This window comes from Bombina bombina, chromosome 1 (genome assembly GCF_027579735.1).
Source record: "Bombina bombina isolate aBomBom1 chromosome 1, aBomBom1.pri, whole genome shotgun sequence".
NCBI classification, from domain to species: Eukaryota; Metazoa; Chordata; class Amphibia; order Anura; family Bombinatoridae; genus Bombina; species Bombina bombina.
In genome coordinates this window covers 563,364,781-563,388,211 of record NC_069499.1, presented here as the reverse complement: position 1 = coordinate 563,388,211, position 23,431 = coordinate 563,364,781, and the positions used below count along the sequence as shown (strand labels likewise).

The window sequence follows — 23,431 nt, the reverse complement described above, 5'->3', positions numbered from 1 at the left end:
ATAGTTAAAATAATTACAAAATTACCTGTAAAATAAATCCTAACCTAAGTTACAATTAAACCTAACACTACACTATCAATACATTAATTAAATACAATATCTACAAATAAATACAATTAAATTAACTAACTAAAGTACAAAAAATAAAAAAGAACTAAGTTACAAAAAATAAAAAAATATTTACAAACATAAGAAAAATATTACAACAATTTTAAACTAATTACACCTACTCTAAGCCCCCTAATAAAATAACAAAGACCCCCAAAATAAAAAATGCCCTACCCTATTCTAAAATACTAAAGTTCAAAGCTCTTTTACCTTACCAGCCCTGAACAGGGCCCTTTGCGGGGCATGCCCCAAAGAATTCAGCTCTTTTGCCTGTAAAAAAAAACATACAATACCCCCCCCAACATTACAACCCACCATCCACATACCCCTAATCTAACCCAAACCCCCTTAAATAAACCTAACACTAAGCCCCTGAAGATCTTCCTACCTTGTGTTCACCATGCCAGGTACGACCGTCCGTTCCAGGCTCCGATATCTTCATCTAAGCCCAAGCGGGGGCTAGACATCCATCATCCGACGGCTGAAGAAGTCCAGAAGAGGCTCCAAAGTCTTCATCCTATCCGGGAAGAAGAGTAGATCCGGACCGGCAACCATCATCTTCCAAGCGGCATCTTCTATCTTCATCTGATGAGGACCGGCTCCATCCTGAAGACCTCCACCGCGGACCCATCTTCATCCTCCGATGTCCAACTGAAGAATGACGGTTCCTTTAAGGGACGTCATCCAAGATGGCGTCCCTCTAATTCCGATTGGCTGATAGGATTCTATCAGCCAATCGGAATTAAGGTAGGAAAATTCTGATTGGCTGATGGAATCAGCCAATCAGAATCAAGTTCAATCCGATTGGCTGATCCAATCAGCCAATCAGATTGAGCTCGCATTCTATTGGCTGTTCCGATCAGCCAATAGAATGCGAGCTCAATCCTATCAGCCAATCGGAATTCGAGGGACGCCATCTTGGATGACGTCCCTTAAAGGAACCGTCATTCTTCAGTTGGACGTCGGAGGATGAGGATGGGTCCGCGGTGGAGGTCTTCAGGATGGAGCCGGTCCTCATCGGATGAAGATAGAAGATGCCGCTTGGAAGATGATGGTTGCCGGTCCGGATCTACTCTTCTTCCCGGATAGGATGAAGACTTTGGAGCCTCTTCTGGACTTCTTCAGCCGTTGGATGATGGATGTCTAGCCCCCGCTTGGGCTTAGATGAAGATATCGGAGCCTGGAACGGACGGTCATACCTGGCATGGTGAACACAAGGTAGGAAGATCTTCAGGGGCTTAGTGTTAGGTTTATTTAAGGGGGGTTTGGGTTAGATTAGGGGTATGTGGGTGGTGGGTTGTAATGTTGGGGGGGGGGCATTGTATGTTTTTTTTTACAGGCAAAAGAGCTGAATTCTTTGGGGCATGCCCCGCAAAGGGCCCTGTTGTAACTTAGTTCTTTTTTATTTTTTGTACTTTAGTTAGTTTATTTCATTGTAGTTATTTGTAGGTATTGTATTTAATTAATTTATTGATAGTGTAGTGTTAGGTTTAATTGTAAGTAACTGTAGGTATTTTATTTAATTTATTTATTGATAGTGTAGTGTTAGGTTTAATTGTAACTTAGGTTAGGATTTATTTTACAGGTAAATTTGTAATTATTTTAACTATTTTAGCTATTAAATAGTTCTTAACTATTTAATAGCTATTGTACCTGGTTAAAATAAATACAAAGTTGCCTGTAAAATAAATATTAATCCTAAAATAGCTACAATATAATTATAATTTATATTGTAGCTATATTAGGATTTATTTTACAGGTAAGTATTTAGCTTTAAATAGGAATAATTTATTTAATAAGTTAATTAATTTCGTTAGATTTAAATTATATTTAACTTAGGGGGGTGTTAGTGTTAGGGTTAGACTTAGCTTTAGGGGTTAATAAATTTATTAGAATAGCGGTGAGCTCCGGTCAGCAGATTAGGTGTTAATGTTTATAGTTAGGTGTCGGCGATGTTAGGGTGGGCAGATTAGGGGTTAATACTATTTATTATAGGGTTAGTGAGGCGGATTAGGGGTTAATAACTTTATTATAATAGCGGTGCGGTCCGGTCGGCAGATTAGGGGTTAATAAGTGTAGGCAGGTGGAGGTGACGTTGTGGGGGGCAGATTAGGGGTTAATAAATATAATATAGGGGCCGGCGGTGTTAGGGGCAGCAGATTAGGGGTACATAGCTATAATGTAGCTGGCGGCGGCGTGCGGACGGCAGATTAGGGGTTAATTAGTGTAGGTAGCTGGCGGCGACGTTGTGGGGGGCAGATTAGGGTTTAATAAATATAATATAGGGGTCGGCGGTGTTAGGGGCAGCAGATTAGGGGTACATAAGGATAACGTAGGTGGCGGTCGGCAGATTAGGGGTTAAAAAATTTAATTGAGTGTCGGCGATGTGGGGGGCCTCGGTTTAGGGGTACATAGGTAGTTTATGGGTGTTAGTGTACTTTAGGGCACAGTAGTTAAGAGCTTTATGAACCGGCGTTAGCCCAGAAAGCTCTTAACTACTGACTTTTTTCTGCGGCTGGAGTTTGGTCGTTAGATTTCTAACGCTCACTTCAGACACAACTCTAAATACCGGAGTTAGAAAGATCCCATTGAAAAGATAGGATACGCAATTGACGTAAGGGGATCTGCGGTATGGAAAAGTCGCGGCTGAAAAGTGAGCATAGACCCTTTTTTGACTGACTCCAAATACCGGCGGTAGCCTAAAACCAGCGTTAGGAGCCTCTAACGCTGGTTTTCATGGCTACCGCCAAACTCCAAATCTAGCCGCAAGAGAACGAAGAAAAATTGATAATAGGAGTAAATTAAAAAGTTGCTTAAAATTGCATGCTCTATCTGAACCATGAATGAAAAAAAATTGGGTTCAGTATCCTTTTAATTGAAAAAATGAATTTGCTAAATTCTTACAAGCTGGTAGAACAATGTATATCAATCTGAAAATTATAATCTAACAATCTCTCCAATATGCATACGTATCCCTGAAAAGCAGAGCACTTTTAGCTCTCTGCACTGTATTTTCACTTATTGCAAAGCTTGGAGACTTTACAATCTCAAATTCCATCAGAAAACCTGTTATTTTTTCCAAAAAAAAAACAGACTCTGAGATTGCTAAAATAATATTTAACATTTTATAACTGAATCATTAACAAAACAGTCTGTATCCATTTTTTATGATTTGTAAGCTTTGTGCTATCCTTTCCCCTACGGGGGCAGATTTATTGCTCAGTGTTAATTAGAGTTTAGTTGTGCTTCAGGTTGTAGGATCTATTGCTTTTACAGAATGACAGAACAGTAAAGTAGGAGGAACATTGCTAGCACAGATATTCTAAAATAAGCCCTCAATACAGCAAATTATTGTATTGCAAACACAATATGCAGCATATCTTTAAAAAGGTTGAATTGAAAATATCACTTGAACAGATCCCTGTAAAAAAGGGAGATATTTTAGTTTAAAATTTCCTCAGTAGCCATATCCTATTGTAAAGGAAATGCAAGTACTCAACCAGAATGCTTGTCCTGGGACTTGCAAGCGATCTTGCATCTGTCATGTGCAGGCCCAGTTGCCTTATTTTCCTATGAAATCTCATTAGATTATGGTGAAATTAAATCCCATGGGATCACAGTAAAGGGAAGTGTGAACTAAACACTGATGATACAGATTGGCTGTTGCTTTTCACCATGCAGATGATAGTAGCTGAAGGATGACATCTCACACAGTACTCATCTGGTAAACAGAAGAAATATTTATGTTTTACACAGAGATGTTCATGATATTTTCGGTTCAGATTTTTACAGATATGCTGCATCACTTGTGAATTAGCATATGGGTAACATCCCTTTAAAACACAGTGGCAATCACTCATGAACCTTGTGGCTTCCAAGATAAAATACAGATGGTGCTTTAACTCTTTGGGGAAGGGTTGCATATGATACCTAATAATTATATTAATAAGCAATGACCTAGATTACAGTCTTACTGTATTATTGTTATTAGTTTGACAACTCTTCAAAGATTAAAACCAGTAACCAATTCATTGGTTGCACAAATACCACAAATTCAATATAGTCAATGATAATATTTCAACATCTGCATTTCATACTCTTGACACCACAGTAATGCAACAACATAGTTTGTGTGCAGCCACTTATCTATAAAAAGAAGGCAGACTGCCACACCATCACAAATTGACTTATTCTTTAGCCCTATATAAGACCAGTTTCACTGCCTCATTTAAATATGTGCTGAAGGACTTATATACTGATTTATTCATGTATATTGCATGTGCATAACAGGTAGGCAATTATAAACCATTTGTTGTCAAAATGGCCATTAAGGGGACATTGTACACTAGGTTTTTCTTTGCATAAATGTTTTGAAGATGATCAATTTACATAGCCCGTCTGGGAGGTTAAACACATAAAGGGCTCCATGTACTAAGCAGTCAGCGAGCTACCCGCAACAAATCTCGCGTCAAAACTCGCAAACTGATATGTACAAAGTCGTCAACTATGTTCAAACTCGCATCTTTAAAATTGCGAGCGTACTTATCCGCCAAACCTCGCTACCTCTCCATTTTTCACTGTAATTAGACACATTTGACCACCAACTCGCCAAAAACGAATGTACTAAAAAATCTATTTGTCCGCTCGCTACAATTTCCGCTCCCACCTCGTTATTTTTGCCTCGCCACCTTTTAGGTGGCGGGCAAGGTACAAAACAATAGGAAAGTCAATCTAGACGCCAGTCTAGACATATATAAAAGGCAGTAATATCAGCATTGTACAGCATAACTGGCGTCTAATTTGTCTCTCATTTCCAAGTACATAAATTGCGCCAAATTTGTCGACTGTAATTAAAGAGTAATCTATATTTTAAATTTGTATTGTATAGTTGTCAATCTTTATAATTATTTTTATATTAATATTTATATATTATCAGATCCAGATGAAGCCATATCCAAATTGTAAATAAATATTACAAAAATAACGCTCTGTTATCACTCTTCAAAAAATTTTGAACAATAATAAAGTTGTTTAGATAAAAATTCTATTCCCGCGACTACTATGATGTTCGTGACACCTTGCATGTCACGTGTTAATAATTGGCCAGACAATTCAACTGAAAGTTAAGTACATTAGCTTAGTCGCGGCGAGCGAGGCGTCAAATTTATCAATAATCCGCCACTGCTCGCGGCGGGCTAGACTTGTCTATTTATTGGGGGATTATTAGTACATAGTGACAGCGGACACCATTTTGCCCGCGGCGAGTAACGGCGAGTTTATCCGCGTCTAAAATGACGGATGAATTGACGGCTTAGTACATGGAGCCCAAAGTATCACTCAGGAGTTCCATAGAACTGATGGTCTTGAGCTGAAACTGCAGGTGAGCCAAATCAGCAGCTGTGGTCACCCAGATCGGTCTTTCGACCACCACTGTTGTTTGTGTAACCAGCAGTGTTTCAGCTTGGGACCAGCAATAATTTGCGGCTCCTGAGTGGTATATTAGCTATGTGTTTAACCCATCTGCCGGGGTTAAACACATGGAAATGCAGAGTTGCTAGTGCTAACAAGTTGCTAGTGCTAACAAGCATGTAATTTTTCCACAAAAATGGCTGTTTAAGTATCATATTTATATGCAACATATTTATGTATAATGCTTAATGGTCGTGATCAATTTACTTTTCTTTTTCATTTCAGACATTTGGAGCTTCAGACTGGGAATTCTTCAGAATTCAAGATCGTTTCTTTCTTGCAGTTGCCAACAGTCACAATTATAATGTGGGGACACAGTTGCTTAAAGAGTCCTATGTTATCAATTCAACCATATATGAGCTGAATATTACTGGGCAACTCTTTGAGAAGTTCCAAGATATTGTCACCTACAGGTAACATTAAACTGAATAGCATTTTCTGATTGCAAGGCCTAAGTATTGGTTTTACTCATTAGTCTAATTATTGTTAAAATAAATTATTTTTTTTTGGTTAAATAATAAGCTATAATAAACATGTGTTATAAAATATAAATTCACTTATTTTTTATTCAGTTACTTTTTTCCTGTTGCTGCATTCATGAGATCTAATGCAACCTGTGTATGCCTCTCCTAATTTGCTCATTGGTCATTCTCAGGAGAATCAGTGTGTTGGGGATCCCAAGCTTAAAGGGACAGTCTACTTGAAAATTGTTATTTCTTAAAAAGATAGATAATCCCTTTATTACCCATTCCCCAGTTTTGCATAACCAACACAGTTATATTAATACACTTTTTACCTCTGTGATTACTGTGCATCTAAGCCTCTGCGGACTGCCAACTTATCATTTCATTATTATAAGTTCTTTTGATAGATTTGCATTTTAGCCAATCAGTGCTGACTCATAAATAACTCCATAGGAGTGCGTACAATTTTTAAATCTATATGGTACACATTAACTAGAGCTGTCTAGCAGTAAAAATGGTCAAAATACATTAAGAGATGGTCTTCAATGGCTTAGAAATGAGCATATAAACCTACCTAGAGAATACTAAAAGAACAAAGCAAATTTGATATAAAAGTAAATTGGAAAGTTGTTTAAAATTGCATGCCATATCTGAATCATGAAAGTTTAATTTTGACTAAACTGTCCCTTTAAAGGGACAGTATACACTCATTTTCATATAACTGCATGTAATAGACACTACTATAAAGAATAAGATGCACAGATACTGATATAAAAATCCAGTATAAAACTGTTTAAAAACATACTTAGAAGCTTTTAGTTTAGCTCTGTTGAAAAGGCAGTTGGAAAGCCCACTGCAAGTGGGAAATAAGACACTCCCCCCTCCCCCTTCTTTTGCATATGAAAAGACCCTTTACATAAACAGGAGCAAGCTGGAGAAGGTAGCTGACGGTATTCAAATAAAACTTTGGGGCTTGGTTAGGAGTCTGAAAATCAGAGCAATGTTCTTTAAAAATAAGCAAAATTATACATTTTTAAAAAAAACAAACTTTATGGACTTTATAAATAGATCCTCTACAAAACATTTATGCAAAGACAAAATGAGTGTATAATGGCCCTTTAAGTGTCTTTAAATAAGCACCAAGCTGTTGTGACAATCCCAAGGCAACCTCATCAGTACACTCAAAGTCTGAGAGAAGCTACAGCGCATGTGGTTGTGTGTATATGCATGACAGTAACGTCTAGCAGACTGTGAGCATGCTGATGAGGCAAAACTTAAGGTTGACAGAACTGTTTATTGCTTATTTAAATGGAAAAAATTGCTTACAGGGAGCTGGCTGATGCCATTTGCTGATGGGCACTTTTAAAGGTAAAATAAAAATTGAAAACTGGCAATATTTTTCAGGCGGTATTGAGGATTACTTCTAGTAATGTTTTTGTTGCTGCAATTTACATTTACTGTCCATTTAAATGCTTTTAATTTCAAAACTTACACTACCAGTTAAAATTTGGGCATAGCAAGAGGCACTATGCAAAAATAACATGCTCTAACAAATAATCAAGATCATTAGATAAGTAAAAATAATTAAAGGGGCATTGAACACTAAATAAATGCTAAATAGAATAATGCATTCAAAGAAAAGATTAGTCTGAGAATATCGTGTAGATGTGTTTTTTTTAAGTTTCATTAGCAGTTTAAATATTGATAAATAAGTGTAAAATTTTAGTGTCTATAAAACAATGGGAGTAGGGATGGGCGAATGTGTAAATTTTCGAATTCCGAATGTAGAACGAATGTTATTACCGAAATTCGAATTCTAAATCCGAATGTCAATTAGAACGAATATTCTTAAAAATTCGAAAATCGAATGTTATTTACAGTTTTGGAATGTCACTTTCGAATTCGAATGTTTATAATTATATTGAATGTCCACATTAAAAATTTCGAATTTAACATTCTATTTAACAAATACTATTCAGAAGTTCAATAGTTCATGTGGTAGGGCGGGAATCTAGTAAATTGATACATAATAGATACAAATATATCATTTCGAATGTTTCCATATAGAATATTGCATAATTCGAATATTACATTTAAAGAAAGCATTAGAAATACTATTACAAACATATAAATTCGAATTTTTCGAATTCGAATATAAATTCAAATTTTTCGAATTCGAATATTGCATAATTCGAATATTACATTTAAAGAAAAAGCATTAGAAATACTATTACAATCTAAATTCAAATTTTTCAAATTCGAATACACGTATTGCATAATTCGAATATTACATTTAAAGAAAAAGCATTAGAAATACTATTACAATCTAAATTCGAATTTTTCGAATTCAAATATTGCATAATTCGAATATTACATTTAAAGAAAAAGCATTAGAAATACTATTACAATCTAAATTCAAATTTTTCGAATAAGAATATTGCATAATTCGAATATTACATTTAAAGAAAAAGCATTAGAAATACTATTACAATCTAAATTCGAATTTTTCAAAAAGAATATTTTCGAATGTAATCGTAAAATTTGAAACCGGACATTCGAAAATCGAATGTTAGAATGTTATGTAAACATTCGAAATTCGATTCGAACGAACGAATGTGTTAAAATTCGTGCCGTTTTTTGAATGTTGCGAAACATTCGCCCATCCCTAAATGGGAGTTTCCATGTTGTTACTTCTTTGTTGTGGCCAATTATGGACAATTATAAATATGTCACTAGAGTGGGCAGCCAATGGCTGAGTGGAATATAACTGTGTTCTGCACTTCCATTTCTAACAGGAACTGGTAAAAGCTCATAGTTTCCGAATGGAAATACAGGAAAAGGGGACAAAATAAATAATGAAAGTATATTGCAGAGTTTTTTTTTATATATATATATACGATTTATAATTTTATATTATCAAATCAAAGTGTTTAATGCTCATTTTATGCAACATGAATGATATTTGTAATAAGATTTTGACATGTAAATCAAAGTTTGCATAAATAAAAAGAGAGAAGCGCTCAACCTGGGAACGAACAATAGCATAATAGCTTGTTCTATGGCTAGTTACCACCCTAGAAGCAGCCTCTTTTTGCTCAATATGTGCCTTTCACAGAGAAGAACTTTCCTGTAGCATATCAGTCTGATCCTGACTTCACAGTACAGTCCAGCCCCGAAATACCAGGCAATCCCTCTCTGAACAAGAGAAACAGCAAAACCCCAGATGTATGTTTCGGCCTATTGTGGGCCTCGTCAGTGAGGTGCAGCCATATCCCTCTAGGCACACTGAGCAACGGGTCCACGTCTGGATTCCTGCATCACACTTAGGGAGACTTCCCCAAGTGTCAAAATTTGCATAAATAAAAAGAGCGAAGCGCTCAACCTGGGAACGAACAATAGCATAATAGCTTGTTCTATGGCTAGTTACCACCCTAGAAGCAGCCTTTTTTTTTTGCTCAATATGTGCCTTTCACAGAGAAGAACTTTCCTGTAGCATATCAGTCTGATACTGACTTCACAGTACAGTCCAGCCCCGAAATACCAGGCAATCCCTCTCTGAACAAGAGAAACAGCAAAAGCCCAGACGTACATTTCGGCCTATTGTGGGCCTTGTCAGTGAGGTGCAGCCATATCCCTCTAGGCACACTGAGCAACGGGTCCATGTCTGAATTCCCGCATCACACTTAGGGAGACTTCCCCAAGTGTCAAAATTTGCATAAATAAAAAGAGAGAAGCGATCAACCTGGGAACGAACAATAGCATAATAGCTTGTTCTATGGCTAGTTACCACCCAAGAAGCAGCCTCTTTTTGCTCAATATGTGCCTTTCACAGAGAAGAACTTTCCTGTACGTCTGGGGTTTTGCTGTTTCTCTCGTTCAGAGAGGGATTGCCTGGTATTTCGGGGCTGGACTGCACTGTTAAGTCAGGATCAAATTGATATGCTACAGGAAAGTTCTTCTCTGTGAAAGGCACATATTGAGCAAAAAGAGGCTGCTTCTAGGGTGGTAACTAGCCATAGAACAAGCTATTATGCTATTGTTCGTTCCCAGGTTGAGCGCTTCTCTCTTTTTATTTATGTATATCAAAGTGTTGGCAAATAGTTTTGGGCAGAGGAAAAAGCCAAACAATTAGAAGCAGAATGATATTATAAACACTTTTGTGCACTGGGCCAAGGAAAATTGTGTTGATACACCACTTCTCTTTGTTTCAACAACACCACTTCAAAATCACCTCTAACTGCTAAAAGTTCTGTTGTACCATCCTTATAGCTACATCATTTAAGGGACAGTAAAGTCAAAAGTAATCTTAAATAGATTGGATAGGGCATAACATTTTAAACAACTTTCCAATTTACTTAATCAATTTGGCTTAGTACTCTTGGTATCCTTTGTTAATGAATAATCATAGGCAAGCTCAGGAGCGTGCACTTGTCTTTAGCCATCTGGCAGCAGTGTTTGCAACAATATTTATAGCAATGTTATACATACAAAAACTGCTGCCATAGACTGCTACAGATACTCTATGGCAGCAGAGTTTGCAACTATGTATAACATTGCTATAAACATTGTTGCAAACATTGCTGCCAGATGGCTAAGCACTAATTAATTAGGGTATATTGATTTTCTAGGTAATTATATGAGAAACAAAAATTCTTTAAACCATTTAGATATGTCCCTTTGCATTTAAACCACATATGTATTGCAAGCACTCAGCCATGTAACATAACTACACGTGTTTTCATTTTTTCTTTTATGTTTTACTGCTGGTAGGGACAATGGAACATGCCCTGCTTGTGTTGTAGCCTGGTCTCTCTGGGCATCCTAACAGCTATTCTAATCCTATGACCATCCCTCCGTTGGGATTCACATAGAGCAGTAGTTTGTCATTAATATAATCAGTGCCAGTTTCACAGAGCCATTAATGGGGAAGCTGCAGACTGTCACTGTCTCGCTAAAGGACATGGAGATTTTATCAAGCCACATTTATTAAAGAAAAAAAAATATTGTGAGAAAAAACAGAAAGAAAAGAGGGTATTATATAGTGTTCTGGCATGTTTCAAAGAAACATTATTTTATTAAAGGAGGCAGAAAAAAAACAGACTTAAAGGGCCATGATACCCAAATGTTGAAACACTTGAAAGTGATGCAGAATAGCTTTAAAAAGCTGACTAGAAAATATCACCTGAACATCTCTATGTAAAAAAGAAATATATTTTACATCAAAATGTCCTAAGTATTCAAACCCCATTGCAAAGGTCTATAAGCAGCAAATCAGTATGTCTGTCCCGGGACAGGCAAGGGAGTGAGCCTCATACACACTCATGTTATTTCCCTATTCAGTTTAAGGAATTTTACTATGAAATCTCATGAGAGTTAAGTCAAATCTCATGAGATCACAGTAAAAGAGTTCATGACCTCAGCACGGTTGATGCTGATTGGCTGCTGTTCATTTCTTCATTTTTTTGTTACCTGCAGCTGGACAGCAGCTGAAATATAACTTTTTACACAGAACTTACTCTGATGAGCTGAGGTTAAATATCTTCCTTTTTTACATAGAGATGCTCAGGTGATATTTTCCTGTCAGCTTTTTACAGTTATACTGCATCAGTTTCAAGTGATTTAGCATATGAGTATTATGTCCCTTTAAAAGAACGTTGACAGTTTTAGATGCATATGCTACATTAATAACTCACTGCATTGGAAAATTTATGAATACAACATTTTAACAGCATAGTTCTGCAGTCTGGGGATATACCACTTTAATGGCCTCTTGTGCATGCTTATCTTGTGGCCAATTATTGAGAGAGAGAAATTCCTTCCTGTACTGGTCAAGAAATCCTTGTGTAGAATTTTGCAATGTCAGGGTTCTGAATTTTGCAGGATGATAAGCAGCGTCTCTGGGGTCGGTAAAAAAACATTTTTCAAAGTAAAGTTACATAAAAAGTGGATAAAATAGATCATGAACAGGCATTACAATTTTTTTATTACACATACAAAATTCTAGTGTTACATATCTCATTAAGTTTGAAGAATCAAAACATGACTAAAAGGGCTTCATAACCTTATTCTCTAGATGCTCTCTAAAAAAATACTGCTTTAGTAACCAGAAGAGGACGGGCAACTATTAGCCCAAGGGCAAATGCAACACAGTGGCCTTGGTATGGTAACTCCATCCCATCCCATATATGTGCATTAAACAATAAATGCATTATCCTTAAAACAACAAATGTGTTAACCCTTTATCCTTAGCATGTGAATAATTAGCATTTCATTGATTCATATAAGAAAACATTTGGCTTGATCCTTTTATACAATTTTATACAGCCAGGCAGTGAATGCAGTAACAAGGTAAACCACTACTACAGGCTAATTTAAAACAAACTATTAACTGTTCGCTTGGTGTTGCTTAATATTTCCTTTAACTGGCCCTGATTTCATCACCAATAGTGGCCCAATGGGACAATTGCTACCCTGGCCCAGTCTACCTCTGATACTAACCCATATAAATGTGTTATAAGGAAGTTGCTCTGTGATTTGTTATAATGAAGAGTTATAAGGCAAAGATAATACACCTGTTTGTCTCTCTAACTTAACTTTTTTATGTAATTTTCTGTAAATCTCACAAACCCTGCCTCTCTTAATGCTGTACAACTCCTACAGTGTGTCCCTCACAAGCTCACTGTCTCATATCTAGATTTATTTCACAAAGTTTCTTCTTCTGCTATTCACATACCTTTTTTTAATTACTACAGCTAATATATAACCTCTCTTTGGTTAAGTTTGTCTTAACCATTCTGTTTCTTTTTTTCACCCATCTGATCCATATTACTTCTTTCATTTACTCCATCTCATACAGCCAATTTCATTAACTCCATTTTATCCAGGCTGTCTCTTTCATTCCATCTCATACAGCATGTCTCTTTCATTCACTCCATCTCATACAGCATGTCTCTTTTATTCACTCCATCTCATACAGCTTTTCTCTTTCGTTCACTCCATCTAATACAGCATGTCTCTTTCATTCACTCCATCTCACACAGCTTTTCTCTTTCATTCACTCCATCTCATACAGCATGTCTCTTTTATTCACTTCATCTCATACAGCATGTCTCTTTCATTCACTTCATCTCATACAGCATGTCTCTTTCATTCACTCAATCTCATACAGCTTTTCTCTTTCATTCACTCCATCTCATACAGCATGTCTCTTTCATTCACTTCATCTCATACAGCATGTCTCTTTTATTCACTCCATCTCATACAGCATGCCTCTTTTATTCACTTCATCCCATACAACATGTCTCTTTTATTCACTCCATCTCATACAGCATGCCTCTTTTATTCACTTCATCCCATACAACATGTCTCTTTCATTCACTTCATCTCATACAGCATGTCTCTTTCATTCACTCCATCTCATACAGCTTTTCTCTTTCATTCACTCCATCTCATACAGCTTTTCTCTTTCATTCACTTCATCTCATACAGCTGTTCTCTTTCATTCACACCATCTCATACAGCTTTTCTCTTTCATTCACACCATCTCATACATCTTTTCTCTTTCATTCACTTCATCTCATACAGCATGTCTCTTTCATTCATACCATCTCATACAGCTTTTCTCTTTCATTCACTCCATCTCATACAGCATGTCTCTTTCATTTATTTAGTGCTGTGGACTGGGAATTCTTCACTGTGGCAGAAGACTATTTCCTGGTTGTAGCAAATTCTTTTGATGGAAGCTCCTTCTCCGTTAACAGTGTCATATATAGGTAAGGCTAGCAGTAACAGTCTAAAAGTCAGGTATATACACTCTATGTATATACATAGGTGCGTGGTGATGTCCCAGGGGCAGAGATTTAATTAGGGGAACAAACCCCCCTATTTGAAAGATGAAAATCCCCTCTAATTATCAGATGGTCACCTACAAGAGATCATGGAGGTGTTTGCTTTATCACTGTTTATACACCATACAGAAGGACATGAGATCCATTTTGATTAGAGTGGAGCTCTCTGCTTCTATATTGGGGTCTCATACCTCTGTCATTTGTAGGTTATTTTAAGGGATGTGTATTTTTTTGTTATTCAGCATTCATTACGGAAACAAATACCGGAATGGGCTGAATTTGACTGTTTATTAGAGATAGAGTGCAATCCAGATTTTGTGTGTTGCACTTTTACGCTAATAAATCTGGCACCTAATTCCGCAAACCATAGCAATTTTCTGAATTTATTTCACTAACAAATACCTAATAATAAAAAATGCACGCCCCCATGTGATTTCCATAAGCAGTCAGTTACCTTAATAATTTACTAAATGGTGAGTTCCTGTTCCAGCATATAACCCGCACATACAATATCAATCTTATCAAAGAGCCAATCACCCGCTTTCAAATGAAGAGTCTCATGCTCCTATAGGTAGTAGGTAATTGAATGATTTTTTGTTGTTGTAAAGTATTTTAATTTGTGTGTATTTCTTAAAAGGACATTCCTGTCAAAATTTAAATGCACACAGCTGAATTACATATTTGAATATAAACTTATTTGCAGTATACTGTACATGTATTTGCAAAAATGCTTCTAGTAAAAGTTATTGCTGTTTTTATGTTATAGCTAGATGTTCTTAGTGCACCAACAATATAAATACTGCAACTGCTCAGAGCCCTAGTGGGGCTTATATCATGTCACCAATTAACAACCACCTTAGGCTCTCTGAAGTGCTTTTTGTTTAAAATGCTGGTCCACAGTGCATACTTAACCCCTAAGTGACCAGAGCACTTTTGTTGACCGTTTGGGACCAGAGCTATTTTTACTTTTCTGCGGTGTTTGTGTTTAGCTGTAATTTTCCTCTTACTCATTTAATGTACCCACACATATTATATACAGTTTTTCTCTCCATGAAATGGACTTTCTAAAGATACCATTATTTTCATATCTTATAATTTACTATAAAAAATGTTTGTAATATATAATTTAAAAATGGAAAAAAACACACTTTGACCCCCCAAAATCATTACACATATACAACCACCAAAAAACACCCATGCTTAATAGTTTTTAATTTTTGTCCTAAGTTTAGAAATACCCAATGTTTACATGTTCTTTGCTTTTTTTGCAAGTTATAGGGCTATTTCCAATTTTTATTTTTCAAAATTAGCAATAGTTACATTGGAACACTGATATCTGTCAGGAATCCCTGAATAACCCTTCACATGTATATATTTTTTTAGTAGACAACCCAAAGTATTGATCTATATACCCATTTTGGTATATTTCATGCCACCATTTCACTGCCAAAATTCGATCAAATAAATAAAATGTTCATTTTTTCACAAACTTTTTCACAAACAGCTTGTGCAATTATGGCACACATGGTTGTAAATGCTTCTCTGGGATCCCCTTTGTTCAGAAATAGCAGACATATATGGCTTTGTCATTGCTTTTTGGTAATTAGAAGGCTGCTAAATGCGCACCACACGTGTATTATGCCCAGCAGTGAAGGGGTTAATTAGGTAGCTTGTAGGGTTAATTTTAGCTTTAGTGTAGAGATCAGCCTCCCGCCTGACACATCCCACCCCCATCTTAAGTACTGGCAGAAAGTCTGCCAGTACTAAAATTAAAGGCATTCTTTTTTTTTTTTTAAATATACTGTATATTCAGCAGTGATGGATCCCCCCTTAGCCCTTAACTTCCCTGATCCCCCCAAACAGCTCTCTTACCCTCCCCCTGCTACCTATTTGCACGCATCTTGGGTCTTCCAGTACCCAGTTTGCCATATAATTATTATTATTTTTTTTTTAAATTGATATTTTTCTGTAGTGTAGCTGCCCAACCTCCATAACCTACAGCCCCCTCCCAGATCCCTTGGATAATATTGATCCCCCCCTCCCTCCATCAATAACACTTTACATGTTCCATAGTGTAAGAGCCCCACCCGCTCCCGCCCCCGTGCGTGCTCCCGGTGCCCCTGCGCATGATCCCGCCCTCCTCTGACTTTTTCCCCCAGCTATGGGCTGCCCACCGGCCTCCCTGCAATAGCTCCCACCCACCAATGATTGGCACCATCTCTGGCCAATTCTGAGAGGGCCACAGAATGAATTGTAGTGATGCCTCAATATCGAGGCATCACTGCAATACCTTGAAAGTGGCTGTAACTGACACCCCATGTAGGACGTGCCTGGCACGTCCTCGGTCGTTAAAGGGTTAAATACACTTTTAAAAAAGGAGCTGTCCCAGATGATTGGAGAATAGCAAATGTAATACCTCTTCAGAAAAAGGGCAGTAGGGAAGAATTGGACAAACGACTGGGATCTAAAGTTTAACACAGCAAAGTGTAAAATAATGCATTTAGGGAAGTCAAATCCAAATGTTAATTACAGACTCAATGACACTTTACTGACAGTTACAGATGAGGAACAGGACTTGGGAATTATTATTTCAGATGATTTAAAACTTAGTAAACAATGTACAGGGAGTGCAGAATTATTAGGCAAGTTGTATTTTTGAGGATTAATTTTATTATTGAACAACAACCATGTTCTCAATGAACCCAAAAAACTCATTAATATCAAAGCTGAATAGTTTTGGAAGTAGTTTTTAGTTTGTTTTTAGTTATAGCTATTTTAGGGGGATATCAGTGTGTGCAGGTGACTATTACTGTGCATAATTATTAGGCAACTTAACAAAAAACAAATATATACCCATTTCAATTATTTATTTTTACCAGTGAAACCAATATAACATCTCAACATTCACAAATATACATTTCTGACATTCAAAAACAAAACAAAAACAAATCAGTGACAATATAGCCACCTTTCTTTGCAAGGACACTCAAAAGCCTGCCATCCATGGATTCTGTCAGTGTTTTGATCTGTTCACCATCAACATTGCGTGCAGCAGCAACCACAGCCTCCCAGACACTGTTCAGAGAGGTGTACTGTTTTCCCTCCTTGTAAATCTCACATTTGATGATGGACCACAGGTTCTCAATGGGGTTCAGATCAGGTGAACAAGGAGGCCATGTCATTAGATTTTCTTCTTTTATACCCTTTCTTGCCAGCCACGCTGTGGAGTACTTGGACGCGTGTGATGGAGCATTGTCCTGCATGAAAATCATGTTTTTCTTGAAGGATGCAGACTTCTTCCTGTACCACTGCTTGAAGAAGGTGTCTTCCAGAAACTGGCAGTAGGACTGGGAGTTGAGCTTGACTCCATCCTCAACCCGAAAAGGCCCCACAAGCTCATCTTTGATGATACCAGCCCAAACCAGTACTCCACCTCCACCTTGCTGGCGTCTGAGTCGGACTGGAGCTCTCTGCCCTTTACCAATCCAGCCACGGGCCCATCCATCTGGCCCATCAAGACTCACTCTCATTTCATCAGTCCATAAAACCTTAGAAAAATCAGTCTTGAGATATTTCTTGGCCCAGTCTTGACATTTCAGCTTGTGTGTCTTGTTCAGTGGTGGTCGTCTTTCAGCCTTTCTTACCTTGGCCATGTCTCTGAGTATTGCACACCTTGTGCTTTTGGGCACTCCAGTGATGTTGCAGCTCTGAAATATGGCCAAACTGGTGGCAAGTGGCATCTTGGCAGCTGCACGCTTGACTTTTCTCAGTTCATGGGCAGTTATTTTGCGCCTTGGTTTTTCCACACGCTTCTTGCGACCCTGTTGACTATTTTGAATGAAACGCTTGATTGTTCGATGATCACGCTTCAGAAGCTTTGCAATTTTAAGAGTGCGGCATCCCTCTGCAAGATATCTCACTATTTTTGACTTTTCTGAGCCTGTCAAGTCCTTCTTTTGACCCATTTTGCCAAAGGAAAGGAAGTTGCCTAATAATTATGCACACCTGATATAGGGTGTTAATGTCATTAGACCACACCCCTTCTCATTACAGAGATGCACATCACCTAATATGCTTAATTGGTAGCAGGCTTTCAAGCCTATACAGCTTGGAGTAAGACAACATGCATAAAGAGGATGATGTGGTCAAAATACTCATTTGCCTAATAATTCTGCACACAGTGTAGTAATACAGCGAGTAAGGCTAGCAGAATGCTTGGATGTATTGGTAGAGGTATTTGCAGCAGAAATAGTAAGGTTCTTATGCCACTTTATAGATCATTAGTTAGGCCTCATCTTGAGTATTGTGTCCAGTTCTGGAGGCCATATCTTCAGAAGGATATTAACAAACTTGAATCTGTGCAAAGGAGGGCTACCAAAATGGTACATGGTCTAAAAAATAAAACTTACCAGGATAGGCTCAATGACCTTAATATGTATAGCTTAAAGGAGAGAAGGGAAAGAGGTGATATGATAGCAACTTTCAAGTACGTTAAAGGGCTTAGTAAAACTGAGGCTGTGGGTATTTTACATAAAATGGAAATACAAGAACAAGGGGTCATGATCTCAAGCTAAAGGGTAGTAGATTCAGGTAATTTGAGAAAGCACTTACCGAAAGAGTGATTGATTTATGGAATAAACTTCCTCAAGACGTAGTAATGACAAACACTGTGGGGGACAAGCATAAGCCTATCCTATGAACTAGATAAGTTTATACTGTTAGGTATTAACGGGCAGACTTGCTGGGCCTATGGCTCTTATCTGCCGTCTATATCTATGTTTCTATGTTTATATATATATATATATATGTGTGTGTGTGTATGAGAATGTAGGATACAGATTAGCAGGGCCGCCATCAGGGGGTGACAGGGGTGACTCCTGTCAGGGGCCCCATGGGCCAGGGGGGCCCCATGAGGCAAGAACTAAAAAAAAAAAAAAAAAAATTTTAAATTTTGGTAGCCACCAGTGGGTACTACAGCAGAGTGCTAATTGAGCATGGGAAATATTATTACAAGGAGTAAAGTATTAGCATTTGAGAGGATTTCTGAGTGTGCACTCAACCACTATGCACAGTGTGAGACAGACTATGCACTTTGTTTGTACAGTGTGTGCCTGAGTCAGGTGGCAGATCACTTTAATTTGCAGAGGAGGTAGGACTTACTTAGCAAATGTTTTTTTTATTTCTTTGTGCAATTTCATATTGTAACTTCAGTGTGGTAGTAGTTGTATGGTGGGGCCAGGTGTCCATAAAAACACATTTTTAGCAGCATTGTATTTATGATTATTTGACAATACTGTTGAATTTCTATATTTAAAACCATGCAGAAATGTTTCCTCCTATATATATTACATTCCAATTTACTGCCCCTTTATGCAAGGACTTTCCAGATGCAAGGAGGCATTTTATCTAAGATGTTTACATCTGCATAACATGTTATACTCTCAGACTAAGATTGCTCAGTGTTTGAAATGAGACAGGTTAACTTAAAACTGTTCTGTTTACACTACAGCTAACTTAATTTTGAAATACATACCAACATGCCTAAATCCTGCATTTTGTGGTATGAGTACCACAGCTTATGGTTCAACCAAGACCATATATAGTACAGCATTTTTAAAATCCATAAGTACAGCTGACAGATGGGAACATTTGTACAATATATTTGAAGTGGTGCTCTTGGTTGGGGAAAATGGGGAAAAATCAAACATATGTTAACCTTTTTAAAAGTACTTTTCTTCATCTAGCCATCTACCCAGATCATTAATGTACGATTTTGAATTCACAGAATTATTTTTGTTTGTACATTTACAAATATATTTCTTTAAAAAGTGATCTCTTAATTTCTGCAATTTTTTTATCATGCATGTCACACACTGTTGATTTAGGGGATGCAAGGTGCAGAAATGTTTCCTCCTGTGAGTGTTTCTGTCGGTGTCTGTGTTTTTGTCTTTGTGCTTTGTGCTTTGGTTTGTGTCTATATGAGTGTGTATGTATTTTTTTGTGTGTGGGTCTCTCTCTGAGGGTGGGTGTGTATGTCTTTGTGCATTTTCTGTGGATGTCTGTGAGGGTGTGTGCATATGTCTTTGAGCTTTTTCTATGGGGTCTCTGTGAGGGTGTGTGTATGTTTGTCTTTGTATATTTATTTTCTCTGGATGCCTCTGTGAGGGTGGGTGTGTATGTTTGTGTTTTCTGTGGATATCTCTGTGAGGGTGTGTGTGTGTATGTATATATGTCTGTCTGTCTGTGATTTCTGTGGATGTCTCTGTGAGGGTGTGTGTTTTCTGTGGGTGTCTCTGTGAGGGTGTGTGTGTCCTTGTGTGTTTTCTGTGGATGTCTCAGTGAGGGTGTGTGTGTGTATGTCTATCTATCTGGGTTTTATGTGGTTGTCTCTCTGTGTGTGTGTATGTCTTTGTGTGACTTCTGAGGCTGTCTCTGTCAGTGTTTCCTTGGGTGTATGTGCAAGTTTGAGTTTGTGTGTGTGTGTCCATTGTCTGTTCCTTTTTAGGACATTTTGACCTTACTACTGATTATTCACATCCTTCTACAGACTTTGAGACTAATGAGACCTTTCCGGAAGTCACCAATCTACCATTTAACCTTTAAATGATTGTTTAGACAATTCAGGGCCCTTCCTTTCAGCCACTGCATGCCGTTGGCATCATTTAGTTGGCATCTTCCTTTACAAAAAGATAATCAGAACTCCATATTTTGTTTTCTAAATCTCCTTTTTTTTACAAAACTGTAGTTTACCTCATTACTTGTCAGGTCAATGTAAACAAGTGCTGAGTGTCTGTTTGGGTGTCTGTGTCTGAGTGTGTTTCTTTGTGTGTCTGCTAGAGTGTCTATATGTGAATCCTTATGTGTGAGTGTGTGTGTGTTTTAGTGTATGAGTGTGTCTGTGTGTTTGTATGTTACTACCTTTACAACATTTCCAAGTTTAAATAGACACTTAAAAGAATAAAGTGCATATACGTTTTAGTCACTTGGTCAAAAATTGCACATGTCAAAGGGGGAGGGGGCCTGATCAATGGTTAAGTCAGGGGCCCCAAAATTTCTAGTGGCGGCCCTGCAGATTAGTATATACAGTACAGGTGACAATCCTAGGTATAGTCATTTTAATATGGATGTGATTTTGCTTGATACAGCTGAAATGGGTATACAAATCTGAAGTGCTAGCTTCATCCAATATTGCTATTATATACATGTGGGGTTGTTTGGCATATCGGAGATATGTATATATGGGCTAGCTTGTTGGTAAAGCTGAAATGTGCTATATGATGGTGAGTTTGTTAGGTACCAGGGAGGTTGCTAGGTACAACTACAATGGCTATATAGTGGTGATTGCTAGGTATAGATAATGCTGCTTGGTACACCTAAACTGTGTATACACAGGAGAGGTTGATAGACATACCTAGGTTACTAGGTACAACTGACAAGAAGAAAAACCAGTGTGAGATTGTATATAGTGAGTCCTTGTATAACTGTGATCTTATACGCGTAAAGCAAATATATAAAAGTGAAACTGAATTTGATACATGTCAGGGATTGGTTAGGCAGTAAAATGGTCTTTTACAATATAGTTTACTTTTGTAGCAAAGCTTGTTTTAAAGGGACACAGGTATTTATTCTCATTGTATATAAAGAGGTAATTTTAATTATTTTTCTTGCACAGTGTGAAACCTATAGACTGGAGAAAGTTAGTTTCAAAATCAAAAGAAATCATATTAACGTAATTTTTTTTTATTGTTCACATGTCTAAATAGTGCACTTTCACAAGCATGTTAGAATTGAGAGTTATCCATTTAATTTGTGTTAATTTGTCTTATAGGTGGCAAGGTTATGAGGGCTTTGTTGCTGCTCACTATCTACCTACGTATGGCTGCCGGGACTGGGAAGCATTTAAAACCAGCACAGGGTCCTACATTATGTATTCAAGTGCTAAAGAGCCTACCTCCAAGGTACTGAAGTTACGGACTCTCTAAGAGCTATGTCAAAAACTATTGAATGGCCAGTGAAAACTAATGCATACAATCAGTATATACTGTGCATATAATCAGTTTACTGTGCATACAATCAGGATATACTATGCATATAATCAGTTTACTGTGCATACAATCAGTATATACTGTGCATATAATCAGTTTACTGTGCATACAATCAGGATATACTATGCATATAATCAGTTTACTGTGCATACAATCAGTATATACTGTGCATACAATCAGTTTACTGTGCATACAATCAGGATATACTGTGCATATAATCAGTTTACTGTGCATACAATCAGGATATACTGTGCATATAATCAGTTCACTGTGCATACAATCAGTATATACTGTGCATACAATCAGTTTACTGTGCATTCAATCAGTTTATACTGTGCATACAATCAGTATATACTGTGCATACAATCAGTATATACTGTGCATACAATCAGTATATACTGTGCATACAATCAGGATATACTATGCATATAATCAGTTTACTGTGCATACAATCAGTATATACTGTGCATACAATCAGTTTACTGTGCATACAATCAGGATATACTGTGCATATAATCAGTTTACTGTGCATACAATCAGGATATACTGTGCATATAATCAGTTCACTGTGAATACAATCAGTATATACTGTGCATACAATCAGTTTACTGTGCATTCAATCAGTTTATACTGTGCATACAATCAGTATATACTGTGCATACAATCAGTATATACTGTGCATACAATCAGTATATACTGTGCATATAATCAGTTTACTGTGCATACAATCAGTATATACTGTGCATACAATCAGTTTACTGTGCATACAATCAGTATATACTGTGCATATAATCAGTTTACTGTGCATACAATCAGTATATACTGTGCATATAATCAGTTTACTGTGCATACAATCAGTATATAATGTGCATACAATCAGTTTATACTGTGTATACAATCAGTATATACTGTGCATATAATCAATTTACTGTGCATACAATCAGTATATACTGTGCATACAATCAGTTTACTGTGCATACAATCAGTATATACTGTGCATATAATCAGTTTACTGTGCATACAATCAGTATATACTGTGCATACAATCAGTTTATACTGTGCATACAATCAGTATGCACAGTATAAACCAAAACATCTGGTGATTGGTAAAGGCTGTTAGAATTGGTGATCCTGTAAATGTATTTGACAGTTCACTACAGATTAGACCGTTCCATTGGAATCAAGAATTGTATGTAGTTTGGAGTCTTTATACTGTGCATGAAATCAGTATATACTGTGTATACAATCAGTCACCAGCAAATACAAATAAATAATAACTCGAAGAATGTATTTGACAGTTCACTACAGATTAGACCGTTCCATTGGAATCAAGAATTGTATGTAGTTTGGAGTCTTTATACTGTGCATACAATCAGTATATACTGTGTATACAATCAGTCACCAGCAAATACAAATAAATAATAACTCGAAGAAGACAAAATAAAGACCACATATTTATTCCAAAACATCTGGTGATTGGTAAAGGCTGTTAGAATTG

At 37.1% G+C, this 23,431-nt stretch overlaps 1 protein-coding gene across 1 annotated transcript in view; it reads left to right on the top strand.

Annotated features, from left to right (window-relative positions):
• Positions 1-21,870, top strand: part of TSPEAR (thrombospondin type laminin G domain and EAR repeats) — a 162,471-nt gene extending 140,601 nt beyond the window's left edge. Inside the window, exons 11-13 of the mRNA XM_053713340.1 lie at positions 5,803-5,990; positions 13,712-13,813; positions 21,717-21,870. Coding sequence (XP_053569315.1) covers positions 5,803-5,990; positions 13,712-13,813; positions 21,717-21,870 — 444 coding nt within the window. The remainder of the gene's footprint in view (positions 1-5,802; positions 5,991-13,711; positions 13,814-21,716) is intronic.
• Positions 21,871-23,431: the final 1,561 nt, after the last annotated feature.